At 50.6% G+C, this 17,912-nt stretch overlaps 2 protein-coding genes and 1 non-coding gene across 3 annotated transcripts; all 3 read right to left on the reverse strand.

Moving 5' to 3' along the window:
• Nucleotides 1-3,645: 3,645 nt before the first annotated feature.
• Nucleotides 3,646-5,013, reverse strand: LOC120664514 (translation initiation factor IF-2-like). Its single transcript, XM_039943772.1, has one exon. It carries the CDS (start codon nucleotides 4,795-4,797, stop codon nucleotides 3,967-3,969), a length of 831 nt encoding a protein of 276 aa, XP_039799706.1. The 5' UTR covers nucleotides 4,798-5,013; the 3' UTR covers nucleotides 3,646-3,966.
• A 3,559-nt stretch (nucleotides 5,014-8,572) lies between these two features.
• TRNAR-CCU lies at nucleotides 8,573-8,645 on the reverse strand. The gene has a single exon. It is a non-coding gene; the product is annotated as a tRNA-Arg (tRNA).
• A 1,918-nt stretch (nucleotides 8,646-10,563) lies between these two features.
• On the reverse strand, nucleotides 10,564-13,599 carry LOC120664515 (putative pentatricopeptide repeat-containing protein At3g47840). The gene has a single exon (XM_039943773.1). The coding sequence runs from the start codon at nucleotides 13,422-13,424 to the stop codon at nucleotides 11,388-11,390; it is 2,037 nt and encodes a 678-aa protein (XP_039799707.1). The 5' UTR covers nucleotides 13,425-13,599; the 3' UTR covers nucleotides 10,564-11,387.
• Between the last annotated feature and the right edge of the window lie 4,313 nt (nucleotides 13,600-17,912).

Here is a 17,912-nt window from a genome sequence, read left to right on the forward strand (position 1 = left end):
AAAGAATGGACTATGATAAAATAAGTGGCAACCTTTTAGCTACAAATTAATAGAACTCTTACATCGATGGATGTGATATTGTTCATTTTGAGTATTGACAACAAAATATAAGTCTTGTTTTACACCACCCAATCAATTGCAGATGGTTAGCCACCATATACTATTGTTAAATAAATGTTAAATTTTTCTAAAAGGATTTAAGAAATACGCTACATTACAAGTCCAATAAGTTTTTTTTTTCTCAATAACGAAGTTTAGGTGTTTATCGGTTTCTGCGGAACTATGCCCACATGCCATATGTAGGGAGGATATTTTCCTTGCTTCTGTGCTAAGGTTTCTGCGGCTTCTTTCATTTGCCCTAGACACCAAACGTGGAAGGGGAAGTGTGCGACCCCGACCGTTAAATCGGCATATTCTGTGACTCCCGCGGCTGCCATGCACGGACGGACGCCGCCCGGCTTTTGTTTGGGCTGGACTGGTGCAACCGGACGTGCTGCCCACGCAAGTCTCCTGGTCCAATTTGCTACAGATTCTGGGCCAAACCTGTGGGACGCACTGTACGGCCCATAATTCCGACGGTACTACTATGTATTTAGGAGCCTTTCGTGGGCCGAAAAGGAAGCTTGCACACTTTCGGCCTATGTTCGTCTTCCTGGACCTTTTAGTTATGGGCCAAAACTGTGGGACGCACTGCCAGGCCCAGAATTCCGATGGTACTCTATGTATTTAGGAGCCTTGCGTGGGCCGAAAAGGAAGCGTGGACACTTTTGGCCCATGTTCGTCTTCCTGGACCCTTTAGTTCTTCTCCTCTTTACCGGTGCTCTTTTAGTTCTTCTCCTCCCTTTTTTTTGAGAAAGTTGAATACCGTGTTCATGCAGTCCTCTGGGAGACTGGGACCCAAAAAAAAAAGAGAAAACGAAGGGAAAATGATGCTGAGTCTCCTCTTTCTCTATCAATAGAAAATAAAGAAGGACGCACAATCTGAAAACAGTACTCCCTCCATCCTTAAATATATGACATTTAGGACAAACTTTTTAGTTCAAAAATGAACTAATTTGCTTCTCCTAAACATCATATATTTAAAAACGGAGGGAGTATATTTGTTTGTGTATAAAAAAAGAAACAAGGACGAACTCTGCACTTGTTTCATTGTTTGTACGACGCCACAAGTGAACAAGGATGGACCAGAACAAGAGGTTGCAGGGCTTCAGGTCCTTGTTTCGGTTGTCTTGGACGCGGGGCCTGGCACGTAGTACCCGAAAGGGCTTTTTGGTTCAATAATCATGCCACCGCTCGATCCAACAGAAACAAAACACCAACGTCTTTCGTACAAACAGCTCCCGAATGTGCCCCTTCTGGTGGGGAACGAGAACGACTGAACGAACACATCACACATCAACTGCTTGCATTTCAAAATCTCCGCACATATAAGAACAGCATGCAACTCCATCAAGGGGCTGGGTAGGGTCAGGTTGGTGGTGCTCTGCATACTCTACTTAACAGGCAAGCACTAACCGTAAACCAGGCACACAAAGTGACAGATTCCAAAAGCCATTTTTTGTTCCTGTTGGTAGCAGCATCCACTATCCACTGAAAACCAAGGGCGCGGCTGCATTAACAGGGGCCCATCAGTCATGACCCATTAATAAACTAAACAAAACGCTGCAATTGTTATTAGCAAAGAAAGAAAGAAAAACAAACAAACAAAGCAATGCGGCAAAAGATCTAAAATTATGCGTCGGAATATGGGCTTTGCCTGGAAAGATGTTGACCCTGGCTTTTGTCTCTGCTGCCACGCCAGGAGAGAATCATTTGGTGGATAATGGATTCGGAGGGGGGGCAAGCTGCAGGGTGCCAAAACTATTAGCAGTGGATAACATTGATATTAGTATTCTCGGTAGTGGCGACCGAAATTATATTCGGGGCAAAGCAACTAAAAGCAAGGGCCAAAGCGTAACGACATATACTCGCAGAGGAAATGCTTTTATACTAGAATATGTACTCGTAACATTTAGCCACCGAAATTGCTTCAAAGCCATCATTGAAAGCATGCGGATGATGATTTGTTATTTTGTTAAAGCAGTTCATTTGCTACGTACTCAGCTCCCCGGCTAGACCGTGACAAGAAGCGCTGTGCTGCCCTCTGAAGTGATGAGGTGGTTTCATGCCCTTCATCCGGTGGTAGTTCAAGAAGCTCAAGTTTTACCTCGCCCATTATTGTTGCATGCAGCTGCTTGCTGGTCTGCCGGACGCGTACAAAATCGCAACGGCGGCAGATTCCATTGGACTGGCAAGCAAGCAGGCGGCCTTATATTATACATGCGAATCGAACAAGAACACGCTGAAAACGACCGGAACCTCCCCCTCCCGTGTAACGCACCAGCAGCAGGCCACGGATCGGGGGCACGCCCCTCTCGCTCCTGGATCACATCAGCCACCGATCACCCGGCGCCGAGGAGACCAGATTTCAGGGAGATCGAAGCGAACGCACCCAAGAAGATCTTCTGGTTTCGCCAAACATTCCGGCGCCTCCCCCCGCGGAGTTCCGCAAGGGATCCGCCCTCGAGGCTGCCGCCGCCACAACCCAAGTGGCGCTGTGGCGGGGCGTAGTGGTGGAGGTGGGGCGGGGCGCGTATTTCGCTAATGGCGAATCGGCTGAAAAATCAAAATCCCTTCCCAGGGGGAACAAGGAATTTGTTCCGTCCCCGTCCGCTTTCCGCTCTCCCTCCCCTCCCCTCCCGTCATCTCGTGCGGAGCAGCCGTGTCGCCGTAGGCCCCCCCCCCGGGGGAAGCACAGCGGACGGATGGATGGACGGGTGCGTGCGTGCGTGCCCGCTCGCGGACTCCCACACTCCACGCAAGGTGCGTTGTCCGGCGGCCGGCCGGGCGGCGGGCACGAGCGGCCGATCTATCTTTTCCGAGGAGCGCCCAGAGGCAGGCAGTCCACGGAGCGGCGGGACACATCGAGCAAGCGAGAGCTTGCCATTTCGCGCCGCCCGCCCGCGCGTGTCGCGTCAGCCTCGGGTTCAATTCGTGGGCGCATGGCAGGCACTGCGCAGCCGTGCCGTGCCGGCGTGTGCTCCAGGGCCAGCGAGGGGCCGTGTTCAGTTACAAAATTCCAAATTCCAAATTTTTTTTCCGGCACCTGTATGGAGACTTAAATCTAGACGAAATAAAAAATGCATTGCGACTGCTGTCTGTAAATGGCGAGACGAATCTAATGAGCCTAATTAAGCTGTAATTAGATGCTAAATTGCTACAGTAAATAACCTCTAATGACGGATTAATTAGAATCATTAGATTCGTCTCGCGATTTACAGACGGGTTCTGTAATTATTTTTATGATTAGTCTATATTTAGTACTTCAAATATAGAAAGATGTCTTTTCAAAAAATTTACAGGCTGCAACCAAACACGGCCGAGAACCGGTGAAGAACCTCTGGCTGGGTGAGCAGTGTTCCAAAACTACTGTCGATGCTGCGCACTGTTCGAATCTGATTCCGGGTTTCCGACGCGTCGCCTCAACCGCCGCACGGGCGCGCGGCTCCACCCCATCCATCCAAAAGTCTCCAGAAATTCGGATCGTCGTACGCATCAGAAACGAAACATCCGAGTTCACGACGATTTTTCACGTCGTTTGAGCCGTCGGGAAGAACATGCATGCAAATTCAGTCCATTTCCTTCGTCGCCAGACCACAGGACTTTCGATCGCTCTGCTGGATCCGCGATCCAGCGGCTCCAAAACCCCTCGTCCACTCGATCATTCGCAGGTTTCCTATGGGCGAACGAGACGAAGAAATGCGCCAAGAAAAGAGAAACTAAAAAGAAAGGGACCTCCAGATGACCAGATCTGAAGAACAGGAGCAGCAGAGCCATTGGCGAGAGTATGAACACGAAACAAGTTCAGCGAGGGAAGCCTCTCCTTTATGTACTCTGCACAGGGTGTTTTCCACCGCTACGTCAACTTTATTCGACGACGGCGAGGGCGCCGGCGAAGGCCGGGGCGTCCCCGCAGTGCGCGCCCGCTCCAGCCATGGTCAGGGACTCCTCGCGGTGGAACCGCGTCTGCTTCGCGATGAACGCCTCTACCGTGCGCCGGAACTCGTCCGCGTCGTCCATGCCCCAGCACGCCTGCACGTCGCGCGCCGTCACGGACGACTGCCGCCGCCGTCCGTTCTCCGACTCGGAGCGCCGCAGCTCGGGGGACGCGGCGCGCCGCGCCAGGCGCGGGCCCATCTTCTCCGACCTGCTTCGCCTCGGCGCGCGCGCCAGCCTGCTCGCGCGCGCCGCCGGCTTGTCCTCGAACGCCGCGCCCGCGCGCGCCGGCTCGGGCGCCGCCGGGGTCGCTGCTGCTGCTACTACTGCCTCCGGCGCCTCCATGGCCGCGGGCGCTGGAGCCGCCGGCGTGCCGAAGGAGGCGGCTTCTTCCAACAAGGTGCTCGAGGGCGTCGCGGATTGCGTGGCGAAGGAAGGGAAGCTGGCGCTGGCGGCGGCCGGCGCGGCCTGCGGAGGCGGTGGGTTTGCGGCGGTCGCGTTGGCCGTGCTCGTCTGCTGGTTGGAGGAGACGGAGAGGTCGTGTCTGGACAGCGCGAAGAGGAGGAGCACGATGGCGTTGCCGAGGACGAAGACGAAGCGGGCGTTGAGGAGGAGCGACCCCGCGAGGCGCAGCACGGCGGCGGCCGCGGACGGCACGCGGGACGACGACCAGGAGAGGAAGGCCACGAGCGCGAGGAGCTCCCCCACGCGCAGCATCCGGTACAGGAGGCGTAGCCGCAGCGCTGCTCCGGCGGCCGCCATGGCTGTCTGGCACTCTGGCACCGTGCTGTAGTGTCCTGTAGGCTGTAGCGCTCGCAGCTTGCGGCGCCGGCCGGCTGGCTACCACGTGGTGGCGTTCCGCGGGGGCTTTGGCTCTGCTTGGGTTTTGGAACGAAAGCTGAAGGTGAGGTCTGGGAGAGTGAAGGGAGTGGAGAGGTTGTGAGAGCTGCTACTTGAAATTCTTTGGCTGGGGTGAGGTGGATGTGGGGTTTATATAGGCTATTTCTGGGGCATTTATCTGTGGACTTTTGTGTTTAATACATTTATCCGCCTCTTAGTACTCTAGATATTGTTTTTCTTTTGTGTGTTTTGTCTGGGCATATAGTATTTTAATTATTGTTAGGGGAATGTGGTACTGTTGATGAATGGATATAAAGCTTATTCTTTCCCGCATTAGTGTTGCAGCATACTACTAGAAGCTTAAATTTTTAGGAGGTGTGATGATTATGAGACAATAATGATTGGTGGTGTGCCACCAAATTGTTTCATGCGGTAGTAGTTAGTTACTGGGGTCAACAATATTTCCCGAATATTGTGAGACATGTTCTTTTCCTTTTCCGGTGATTATGATTAGGGAACGTATCAGGTGCAATTTAATTTATCCGTGCAAACTCTAATCTGGATCACTAGATCAACATCCAAGAGGGACGTACAATATTTAGTGGTTGGTGGGTGTGGGATGCCAATATTAGACTTGTACATTTGAACTAGGCGTCGTCCTAGTTGAAAATTCAGTTCATACAAGCAAACATAGCAATTCAATCTGCTTCTACAACCTTGCAATCCATCCATCCATTCTTTCATCCATTTCCCCCATACCATTTGAGCTAAACTTCCTTTAAATGGGGTAGTATAAACTAGTAACTAACATGAGTTTCGACTTGCGAGTGTCGGAGCTGGGGACCCCATCAGATCAGATGAGACGATCCATGTGCACGTAAACAAACGTCTGCCCAAGCGTTGCTCAGTGTGCCACTGTACCGGGCAGGGGCGCGCGCCATTGCCCATTGGCGTGGCCCGGCCCGGAGATTCGTGCGCGGGGGGCGTGTGGCGGGGCCACCGATGCCGGCCTCGATCAGCCCAAACTACGCGAGATCGACTCGGATGTCTTCTTCTCGATCCGGCTTGCCCCGGGGCACGCTTGCCGCTGGCTGGCTGCCCCACACCCCAGGGCGTGCTCGGCTCGCCGCTGGCTGGCTCTGCCCCGACGGTCTCGGTCTGAGTTCGGCCTGGCCCGGGCCACGCTTTTTCTATGCCTTCCATGCACGCCCCCACGCCTGGAACGGCCGACGAGCGCTCGCGTCCACGTCGCCCCCGCCCCCTTTCCCTTTCCCCGTTCCGTTGTCCCGAAGCGGATGCTTGGAACAGCGCTGCTTGTCACGATCCTCCGCTCGAGTTTGAAAAACACACAGAGCTCTCGATCCTCTGCGACGTGCTAGGAGCAAGTCGCCGGGTTGAAACTGAAGGGTCGACTTTTTTTTTTCCCAGTGTGCGAGCACGGAGTGCCGTTTGGCAGCCGCATTTATGTTTCCGGCGGTTTTTCTGACCAAATGTTGCAAGGAAGATGGCCCGATTAACTGGAGACACGGCACAATTATGAGGTCGCATCGCATGCAAGCTTCTTCATGCCGATGACCCCTGCCGCTGCTGGCTGGCCTCCTGCCGTGGTGCATGTGCCGGGGTGGTGGGGGACTGGTGGGGGCCCTCGCGCCGAGGCCGGCGCCCGGTACGAATGTCGCTCACGTGGATCGTGGCGAAAGGAAAGAGTCTCTGCTCTTCTGTGATCGCAGGCCATTTTTATCGAACCACCGCGCGCCCGTGGACCTGCCTGTCCACGCGTGCAACGGAGTGGCTGCAATAGCCGCCGCAGCGATTTATTCAAAAAAAAAAACCGCCGCAGCGTCCTGGACTCGTTTGGAACATTGGGATTCGGGGACTTATTCGGACGGCACCACTACGGCAGCTCGTAAAATCCCCGGGACTCCGGCGTTTCAAATTGGCGTAAAGCGTTGAGCTGCGGCCTGCGGGTGGGGGATGGGACCGAAAGTCCAACACTCCAAGTCTCCAACCACACGAGACTGGTCAGTCAGATCGGTGTCTCGCGACCGTGGAGCCGTGGCAACTTGGCTCGAGGCATCTGACGCGTGCGGGCACGGCCCGGCCGGGCCGTCCGGCGTCCGCGGCCGACGGCCGTGTTCCTTCCCTTCCCTGTTCGCTCCTGTCGTTCACCCGCTTCCTGTTCTTTCCGGCCACAACCAGCCAGTTCCGCCGCTTTTGGCCGCGCGGGGCGGGCGGGCGAGCGGGCAGGGGCGCCGCGCCCGCGCGCGCCGAGGAGGGGACGGGACGGGGCGGGCCGCGCCGGGACACGGGGACGCGGCAGGACGGAACGGAGCCACAGCGGAGTTCAGGAGGGCGCTGTGCACACGTGTGGTGCCTTTTGTTACCCGCTTTCGCTTTGCCGATGGTTTTATTTTTGCTCATGGGCGCAGGGCGCGGCAGCAGGCAGCGGCCGACGGGACACGTCGGAACAACCCCCCGGCCGTTGCCGTCGGCGCCCTAGCCCCAGCCCGGTTACGTGTAAGCAAGCGCCTCAGCCTCTCTCTAATGAAAGCCGAGATCACTAACCTTCGCCTAGCTAGCAAGGTAGTAGACGGCTGCTGCTACTACAGCAACAGATAATGCCAATTAACTAGAGTGAAAAATCAGCCACCACACTACAATAAAGAACACAGAATGCACCACCCAGCACTCTGATCTCCCCAGCACATGCGCGTCATTAGCGTCCGCGAAAAGATAAAAACACACACGCATCACTAGCACAAGTTTTTCTTAAAAAACCTGCATGATTCACAGAAAGGGGGTTAAAAAGTGGCCCCCTTTCCCCCGTTTTCTCCAGTACAAAACAAAAGCTCGGGCATCGTGGAAAGCAGGCGCGCTGGCGCTGGTGCTCCAGCTAGCCGCTACCTAGTTCACATAGCTAGGAGGCTGCAAATTATTCTCCGGCGCCGCGGCAGGAGGCAGAGCGGGGGTCGTCTTCACCCTCATGTGAGGTGCCGGAGATCGCCGAGAAATATGCAAATGTTACCGGCAGCTTAGCTTTTGGCGCCTCGCCTCGCTTGCTCTCTCTCTCTCTCTAAGAAGGTCGGCGTAGTTTATATGTTAACAAAAAGAGGAGGGTTTGGTGGGGGGAAGACACGGCGGCGTGACCCGCCGCTCGTCGCCGTCGCAGCGGAGGCAGGTTTGGTGTCGCTAACCGGTGATTGGGTCGGCTGTTGCCCTTTTGATTTGTGGTGGCAGCCGTGCGCGAGCGGCGAGGGGAGCTCCGGCGTCAAAGCTTGACCTTGCTGTGTGGAAGAGGGGGAAAGCCCCTGCTGGTTAGATTAGATTAGATTAGCTGCTAATGAAGCACGTAAGATGGGTTTGAATAGTGCGGGAGCAATGATTGACTATTGTGGTGGTGCAGGATTACTGTAATCATGTCGGGCAACCAGGTGATATGGCTAGCTACGCCGTTGCACGCCCGGGGCCTAAAAGACTAGTATGATTAGTTTTAGGTCTGCTGAAGTTGGCACTTGTTCAGAAGAGATCTACACAAGTGCACTATCAGCGCAGTGGGGTAAAAAAGCATGACACGTATCCAGCCATAATAACGTAGTGAAAAATGTCCTTGCAAAGTATTAACGTGGTTATAAAATTAATGAAGTCTTTTAGAAACAGTAATAAATTTAGGTACCAACAAAAAATGGAACAATCAAAACGCGCCAGGTAGGGGTCGAACCTACGACCTTCTGCTTAGGAAACAGACACTCTATCCACTGAGCTACAGGCGCTTTGATGTCTGCTCATGACATAAATCTCTCATACCATATACCTGAAGCTGGAAGCAGAAGCACAACACGGATAAGCATGGATGATTCTGTTTTCCGCTCCGAGAACAGCGATTATTATTCCCACCAACAGGCCCCTCGCCATCACGCTGGCTGCTGCAGTGCTCTCGCCCGGCTAGCTGCGGCACCAAACCCCACCCGAATTCAACGGAACACCGTGTTAAGGAACGGACATATACCCTCCGCGAGCAAACAAAACAAGGCATCGCGTGGCACGCATCGAATCCGAACCCGATGCCGCAGCCAAAACAGAAAAGGGGCATCGCTTCCGTGCTCACTTACTTGCCCCCGGCCAGCCACTTGCCGCTGCCCCAGCAGCCCAAAGCGTCTTTGCGCATCCTTTCCCGAGTGCCAAGTGCCCGTGCCACCCCCCAAATCAGGAACCCCGTTCCCATTCCTATCCTCCTCCTAATCCCTTTTCGCACCCTCACATTCCGGTTCCTCCCCGTCAAACAGTCGCTGCCGCGACGGAAGCGCGCCTTCGATTCGTCCCCGTCGGATTATTCGCTGCATGTTCCTCCGGCAACCATCGCCGATCCTCCGGCGGCCACCTGGAGTTCGGACTCGCCCCGGCTCCGCGCGGCACGATCGGCTGATTCGAGCTGTCCCGCCTTTCCGAGGTGGTCGCCCCTGGGCTCGACACGTCGGCTACCAAGGGCATCCTTCTCCCTCCATGATCCGTACCAGTGGAGCCTAACATCCTAGCCATGGGAATGGAGCTCCTCTGCTCCTGAGATGCTACACATGAAAGCGAAGAAATCTTTTCTTTTTTCCTTTTTTTACTTTCTTTTCAGTTCTAGAAGCAGGTTACGAGGGGAGGTTTAGTGGTAAACCTAGAATATTACCAAGTACTAGACACTAAAGTGGTAGCTTTGCTTTGTCCTTGATTAGTGATGATCTGTTCCCTTTCTTTCTACCGGTAGTGCAATTTGGAGAGGTCGATCGATCGGCCGGCTCTGACTCCATCATTGCAAGGGATTAGAGTAGTGACAGTGTGACGCTACTGACCTGAGGAGCTTTCGAGACATAGTCATGGCTTATGATTCCGGTAGGGCCTGCCCTGGGGTTTGGTGCCTCGGAGTCACGGCCGGATAAAGCTTGTAAACGGCTGTGGATGGAGAGATGAGTAGGACGGGGGTTAGTTAAAGCGTCTCCCGGAGCCTAAGCTAAGCTCCATCACCAAAGCGGCATCATTGCGCTACCACTCCATTAGTAGAGTATCTGTCACCGGTGATTTTTGTTCCTTTCTAACCCCAAGTGCTCCTACCCTGGCCCTACCATCGCTCAAATATAATGCGTGGTTAGTGCAGCTAGTTTGTTCTGCTCATAGGCCTCACCTGCTTCCTGCAAAGATTTACAAAAAGAAAAGACGCAATTATCATACCCAAAAGGGGATTAACCGGGCTGCTTCGCGGATCCACGGCGAAAATTCCCCCATGCACTTTGAATATCCAGATTCCATTCAATTACTACTCATGAAACCAGTGTACTTGGCCCTTCAAAAATTAACAGAAAACACGCACACATGATAGCATCTACTCCCTCCATTCCAAATTGTAAGCCATTCCAATTTTCTTGGAGATCAAAAATATTTCAAGTTTGATCAAATTTATATAACAAATTATTAACATTTATGAAACCAAATAAATACTGTTAGATTCTTTATTGAATATACTTTCATAGTATACCTATTCGGTGCTATAAATCTTTATAATTTTTTCTATAATTTTGGTCAAACGTAAAAATATTTTGAATCTCCAAGAAAGTTGAAATGACTTACAATTCGAAACAGAGGAAGTAGCGCATTGAACCAAGCACTGAAAATTTGCACTCAAGAGATATCATGTACAACAAGGAGACAAGGTTTAAAAGGCTGTAAAATAGAATAGACATGATTAAGCATTACACCATTCTGTCGTCAACGTTGTAAAAGAGTTAAAAAATATCATATGATTAGTTGGCACAAGGGATAAAAGGTAACCCCTCTATTATTGTAGAATGAGGATCGACATTATCAGCCTTTACAACAACATACCAAGGAATCAACAAGTTAGTCAGGAAACAATTTACTACCATCTCTATCAAAAAGGGATAAAGGTGTACAAACTACAGAGCAGGGCAGCATGGCACACGGAAATGTTGTCGTGAAGAGTGAATTTCCTTACATATGGTGGCTGGGCTTCCTTCACAGGAAAAATGAATATGGGCATATGGCTTCAAAAATGCCATGCTTTTTCTGTAAAAGAGAACACCAGGCAGCTAGTCACTCACATTCATACTGCGCTCCAAGCCACTGGGCAACACACCAAGGTTACGTCGGTTTAGTACAGTAAAGAATTCAGCTTCTGCAATACAAGTCCAATGCAGAAATCAACTTGGCCTGACTTAGCATGTAGCCTGCCACAGCTGCTTTATTTGATTCGAATAGAATTCCTTTTTCAGAATACTTGATTGGACAGGAAATCAGTGCACCCTAAATATATGAATACTAAATTTTGCATCCACCTTATCAAGGTCTGTATCCAGATCAGTACAGCATTAGTATTCAGAATTCCCAGAAAGCAGAAGCACAAAATAAGCGAGATGACCAGACCTTATGTTGTCCTGTAATGGATGTTCCGCCATGGCAATTGGCAAGGACCCTTGTAAACTTCTCCGTTGCAGTGAGTGATCCTTTCAGGATTACTAGTTAGCTGTTAGCTCCACTTCTGGTCCTAAATCCAGCTGATCAGGGATATGGCAAACCATTCCAGCTCCGTAGTACATCAAGTCAAGCATTGCAATGATGGCATTGTCTTGGGAATTTGTCTGGTCTCCTGAAACAAACACTCCGATCCTTCTGTCTTCCCTTCCAACTTCGACAGATGACCACCCTGCCCCTTTTACAACACCTTTCTGCTTCATCAAATGGCGTTCCTGGGCTGCCTCATGCCACTGCCCTTTGCTGGCATAGAGGTTCGCCATTGCCACATGTGCTCCTGAACCCCATGGCTCTGCCTCCATCACCCTCTCGGCAGCTCTCTTTCCAGTTTCCTCTGCCCCTCGAGCTGCACATGCCCTAAGCAAAGATGTCCAAACCACACCATCTCTTTCATCAGCAGCAATTCCTCCAATCAACTCCTCAGCCTCATGTACTCTACCAGCTCTGGCCAGCAAATCAACAACACAACCATAGTGCTCCTTTGAAGGCTCCACTCCATACTTTTTGCTCATTGCGTTGAGGTATCTCAACCCAAGCTCAACTTCCCCCACATGAGAGCAAGCAGTGAGTACACCAATGAACGTAACATGGTCCGGTTTTAGCCCCAAACAGCACATTTCCTCAAACAGTTCAAGCGCCTCTTTGCTGTGACCATGCTCAGCTTGCCCAACGATCATAGCAGTCCATGAGATCACATCATCTTTAGTACGATTGGAAAATATGATTTCAGCATCTGATATGCTACCACTCTTTCCATACATGTCAATGAGCGCACTCCTGATCATCGCATGGTGTTCAAGTCCAGCAGACACAGCAAGCGCATGCAGCTGGCGTCCAGTATCCATTGCTGAAGCACTTGCACACACACTTAAGAGGCTGGCAAGAGTAAACTCATTTGGCCGAGGGCAACTGCTATGATGCCTCATTTCAGAGAACAAAGCAAAAGCCTCCTCGGCGTAGCCTTCCTGTGCATATCCTGATATAATTGCGCTCCAAGAGACTACATCCTTGACAATACTCTCCCGGAACACATTGGTAGCAGTTGAAAGACAGCCACAGCGCGTGTAGAGTTTGACGAGGGAGTTCGCCACAGAGCGGGCATGAGACAGCCCTCTCCGTGCAGCTTGTGCATGTATCTGCTCACCAAGATAGACAAGTTCAATATTTGCACACGCAGCGATTACGGCAGAGAAAGTATACTCATTGGGTGATGCAGAATTCGATGATTCGTCGTGAAGCATTCTGACAAACGCCTCGATGGCTTCCTCTGCACGGCCGGTCTGGACGTAGGATGCAATCAGTGTCGTGCACGCGGCAACATCGCGCGACCTCATGCAGCTGACCGCGGCTAGCGCGCGGTCCACGTCGCCGAATCGCGCATACAGCGTAGCGAGCGTGTTGGCGACGTAGGGCGTGGCGTCGAGGCCGAGCTTGGCGCAGAACGCGTGCACCTCGCGCCCGCGCAGCAGCAGCCCTGCATCCGCGCACACCGTGAGCGCGGCAGCGTAGGCATGGGAGTCGCAGGCCACGCCGGAGGCCCGCATCTCGGCGAAGCGGCGGAGCGCGTCGTGACGCCGGCCGGCCCGCGCCAGCGAGGCGACGAGCGTGGTCCACGAGACCACGTTCTTGGACGGCATTTCGTCGAACACCTGGAGCGCCAGCTCGAGGCGGCCGGCCTTGGCGTACGCGTCCGCAAGCGCCGTGGAGACGAACACGGACGACACGGCCGAGGAGCGGACGGCGAACGCGTGCAGCGCCGCGGCGTGCCGGAGGATCCCGGCGTCGGCGGCCGCGGAAGCGCAGGCCTTGAAGACGGGGCTGAGGACGAACGGGTCCGCGGCCGCGTGGGGCGGGGAGGAGGCGCGGAGACGGTAGAAGAGCGCCATCGCGCCGGGGAAGTCGGCAGCGGCTGCGTAGCCCGCGAGGAGCGTGGCGTAGGCGACCTCGTCGCGGTGCGGCATCGCGTCGAATAGGCTCCTCGCGTCGGCGAGCTTGCCCGATCGGACCAGCTGCCTCAGCATCGGGAGCTGCGGCGGGCGGGCGGGGTCGGTCCAGACTCCAGACCCTCCTCCTCCTCCCGCCGCCGTTCCGTAGGCCGTCCGACCGCCGGCCGGAGCCTGGCGGTCCTCCGCTGCTTCGTGCTGCTGGCCTGCCGCCGTCGAAGACGGCGTCGGGGATTCGGGGCCCGCGTTTGGAGTTTTGGGCTGGGCGTTTAGAAACTCCAACGGAGAGACTAAATTTGAGCCCCTATATTGCTTTTAGGAGCCAGCCTATAAAAATTTAAGGGCTTCAAACTCCAGCAGGGTGACTAAATTTAGAGGGCCTCCAGTTCTAGGGACTCTGGACCAAAATTTAGTGGCCTCCCCAAAATGGGGGCTCGCATAGGGGCTCGGTTGGAGATGTTTTTTCTACTGGGAGACTAAAACAAGAGATAGAGTCCCATTTAAGGGCCCGGCTGGAGTTGCTCTTAGTTCCCTTTGCCAAAAATTTTTGGGTGTCACGTCAATGTTTGATCAGATGTCGGGAGGATTTTTCGAACACTAATTAAAAAATTAATTTCAGAACTCACTTGAAAATCGCGAGACGAATCTTTTGAGGCATTTGATCGCATCATTAGCACATATGGGTTACTGTAGCACTTATGGCTAATCATGCACTAATTAGGCTCAAAAGATTCGTCTCGTCGTGTACATCCAAACTGTGTAATTAGTTTTGTTATTTAATTACATTTAGTGCTTCATACATGCGTTCAAAGATAAAGTGAAAATTTTTGGGTGAAAATTTTTGGGAAGTAAGCCCATCTGTGGTTTGAGAGTGCTTTACAGCCCGGTGTATGTGTGTGCGTGTCTAAATAGAAGGAAAACAGCATCCTCTCAAAAAAAAAAGAAGGAAAACAGCAGGTAATGCTATATAGATGCTCACCAACACTAAGTATAGAGCAACTGTTGTTCCAAAAAAAAAAGTATAGAGAGACACACCTATCACCATATCTGCAACAATTAGCAAAGCTCCGGACACCCACCATATCCGCAACTATTACTCCCTCCGTTCCTAATTATAGGTCGTTTGACTTTTTTCACTCCAAGTTTGACCATTCGTCTTATTCAAAAATTTATGCAAAATATCATTTCTTTTGTTGTGGTTTACTTCATCAATACAAGTTCTTCAATAATGAGTTAAATTTGACTATGTTTTTATAATTTTTTTGAATAAGATGAGTGGTTAAACTTGGTGTCAAAAAAGTCAAACGATTTATAATTTGGAACAGAGAGAGTAGCAAAAAGCTCCGGACACCCAACCACAACCATCACCACAATGACGTATTTTTTACAGACCACCCTAGCAAGAGACTAAGCTTAAGCTTATCAACAGACTTGGTAGGTCAAATAACATATCTTATATCTACTAACATAGGATGTAATTATTTAACTCAAATAAAATGGTGCTCGCAAATAGTTCATAGACACACCCAAATAGTTCACTAACTTGCAAAAAAGGGACACCCATCACCATGTCCACAATTATCACCAGGGTCCGATAATTACTATAAACTAATAACACCAAAGCAACCACCACGCCCCCAACCTCAGTACTTACGGTCCTTGGAAGGTAAAAAAGCTGCACCTTTTTTACCTTCCAAGGATCGTAAGAAGATCACCCACGAACAGCATCACCTAGTGTCTTGGTCCAGAAATCAGATATAGAGCGAGAGGGTGGCCCGTCACACACGTGGCCGTGGGCACTATGCTGCTGTTGTCCCCTTGACCCAGGATACTGACTCAGCAAAGCTTCTGGATTATTGCTCCCATCCTGTGCGCCCAAGTCCTCGGGATCATCATCACGCAGCATGCTCATAGCATCAAATTCATCAACAGCAGCAGCAAGACCCATGTCACCATCGCTTCCGGAAGCAGCAGCGTCACCCTGAACACTCCCAATGAACTGGTCAGATGATGAACAATAGCCTACTTGTTCAGGCAGATAGCCGCTGCCCATGAGCTCGTAAGGCAACTGGTCATAGTACTGAGCAATTGTATGCTGATCTGGTGTTCCAAAGGCACCTCCAACCTCTTGCTGGTAAATCTGATGCTGACCATCATGGTTCCAGATGCTGCTACTCTGTGTTGCGTCGCTGGGGAAAAGGTCAGAGTCTTGGCACTGGTATTGCGCTGCTGTGTACATATGCTGGTCCTCAACTGCAAGGAACTCGCAATCATCTTGGTACTGCTGGTAGAGCTGATACTGAGCATGGCTGTCTGCATTAATCTCGTTGCTAGTGTAACACGGTAGCTGCTCCTCTCGGTTGCAGGATCTCAGAAGCTTCTGTATCTCGAGGTACTGGGAGATGTCGTCATCACACTGGAAGCTGCCGTCTTCTTCATGCATTGGGGCATAATCTCCGAGCATTCCACCTGCTGGGTGAGGTGGGTATCCCTGCAGTGGCGGGGCGGTGAGGACTGGCACACCGTGCACCGCCAACGCCTTCTGTTCTTGCTGCAGCGTTTGGGGAAGAGCTTGCAGGTTCTGGGGCGGCGTACATGGCGGCTTGACGGGGCTGACAGGTGCTACTTCCTCCGGCTGGTGCTGTCCCTCCTTCGCGCGTGAAGAGGTCTTATTTTTTCTAGCAGTTCTCTTGGTAGCGGCAGCCTTATTGGTCGTCCTTTTCTTCTTAGTCTTCTCCGGATCCACGTTCCTTGCCCTAGTCCTCTTGCGGCTGCTGCCCTCGCCGGCGTTGTCGTCCACGGTGTCCGAGTGCTGCTTCCTTTGAATCGAGCACAGGGCATACTGCCCTATCTGCATACATGCATGTCATGGAAAAACAATCAATACAGAAGGTAAGAATACAAGTGGGTAGGTAATAACCAATGGTGTTTTTTGGGTCAGCTAATTAATTACGATGACATGCCACTCTAATTTATTTCTTCTCCCAAATTATTTACGCATAATACCATCCTAATTCATATATCAATTTTTTGGGTCGACTCAATAACCCAAAAATTATCTAACTTACATCCCTAATAGGAGGAGATGGAATCGTGTCTTCCAAGTTAGAATTGTGATATATTGAGTCAGTAAAAAATTAGATGTCCTAACTGTGTATTATTTTCCTTGAGAAACATTAATTATCTCAACAGATTTTTTTGGCAATAATATGTCCCATTTATAATGTACTGGTTCAAGCAAAAAAATGTTCCAATAGTGATTATTAGGGAAAACAGATCTTTGACCAAATTTGACTTTGCAATTTTTCCTGGTCTAAGAAAAAATGATCTAGGTATAGAGAAATAAAATATTTAGACAATTAAGCACAGATTTATCTTATTGTTCTATCATGGAAGGATGAATATAAATGCATTTAAGTCAAATGGTTAGGAAAATAAAAAGATTTTGTGGGTCACAACAATTGATATTCACATTTTTCCCTAAAATTGTTTAACATGCTTTTATGCATAGATCTTGTTATTTAAGAAATTATACCAGTTACGTACCAAAGAAATATTTTAATCTATCATCAACAAATTATGCACACTCTCAAAGTTGTAAGCGCGCACGTGAATATGGTGGCATGAGTGCACATGAGTGTCGACATCTGTATCATGTCTCAAAAAATAATACTCATTTTATTCTCAAATACAAGATGCTTATGACACATAGTCAAACTTTATAAACTTGACCGTAAATATACACAAATACTAATTAATATTTGTGATGTAAAAATATGTTTCTATTTTTATTGACTAATACTTTCAAACAATTATATCGTCAATAAATTTCAACAATGAATGTTCAAGGCCGGAATTTTCCTTAATCTAAAAAAATTCAACAAAACTCTTAGAAAAAGTAATGGACGAAGACGTGTTGAAGACCATACCCAAATGTCAAGAAAAAAATTACATAGTAATACATCTAGGCACATTAATGTAAGGCTTATTGTATTTTGCAAAAGTCAAACTTTAAAAATTTTAACCAGGCCAGTAATTATTAGTTATATGCATATATTAGTGCACAAAAGTTACATCAATAGATTTGTATTCAGATCACTATTGAGATACTGATTTTGTAATAATTTCCAATATAGTGTAAGAAAAATCAATGGTCTAATATATATGTTCATATGCATGCAAGCATGCATGTACATTTGTACACATGCGTACCTTGGCGTGGCCTTTCAGGATGTACTCGTGCATGCTCCACTTGCCATCCTCTTCGGCGTCGCTGGACTGGTAGATGAGCACCCTCTTGGTCCCCACGACGACCTTCTCCCGCTGCCGCGCGCCTCCTTCCGCCGAGATGGGCACAAGGCTCCCCGTCGCCTTCCACGTCGCCTTGACGCCCGGCACCCTCACCTTCCGGTTGGGCTCCTCCTCCTTGTTCGACGACGACGGCTCCCTCGCCGTGAAGAAGTACCACTTGTTCTCCCCGTACCCCTTGTACGCCTCTACACGCAGTACGTTTTTACGGTCAGCGCGAGATCAACAAAACAAGCTGCGCTACTAATCCGCAACATC

The sequence above is a fragment of the Panicum virgatum genome, chromosome 3N, assembly GCF_016808335.1.
Source record: "Panicum virgatum strain AP13 chromosome 3N, P.virgatum_v5, whole genome shotgun sequence".
Classification (NCBI taxonomy): Eukaryota; Viridiplantae; Streptophyta; class Magnoliopsida; order Poales; family Poaceae; genus Panicum; species Panicum virgatum.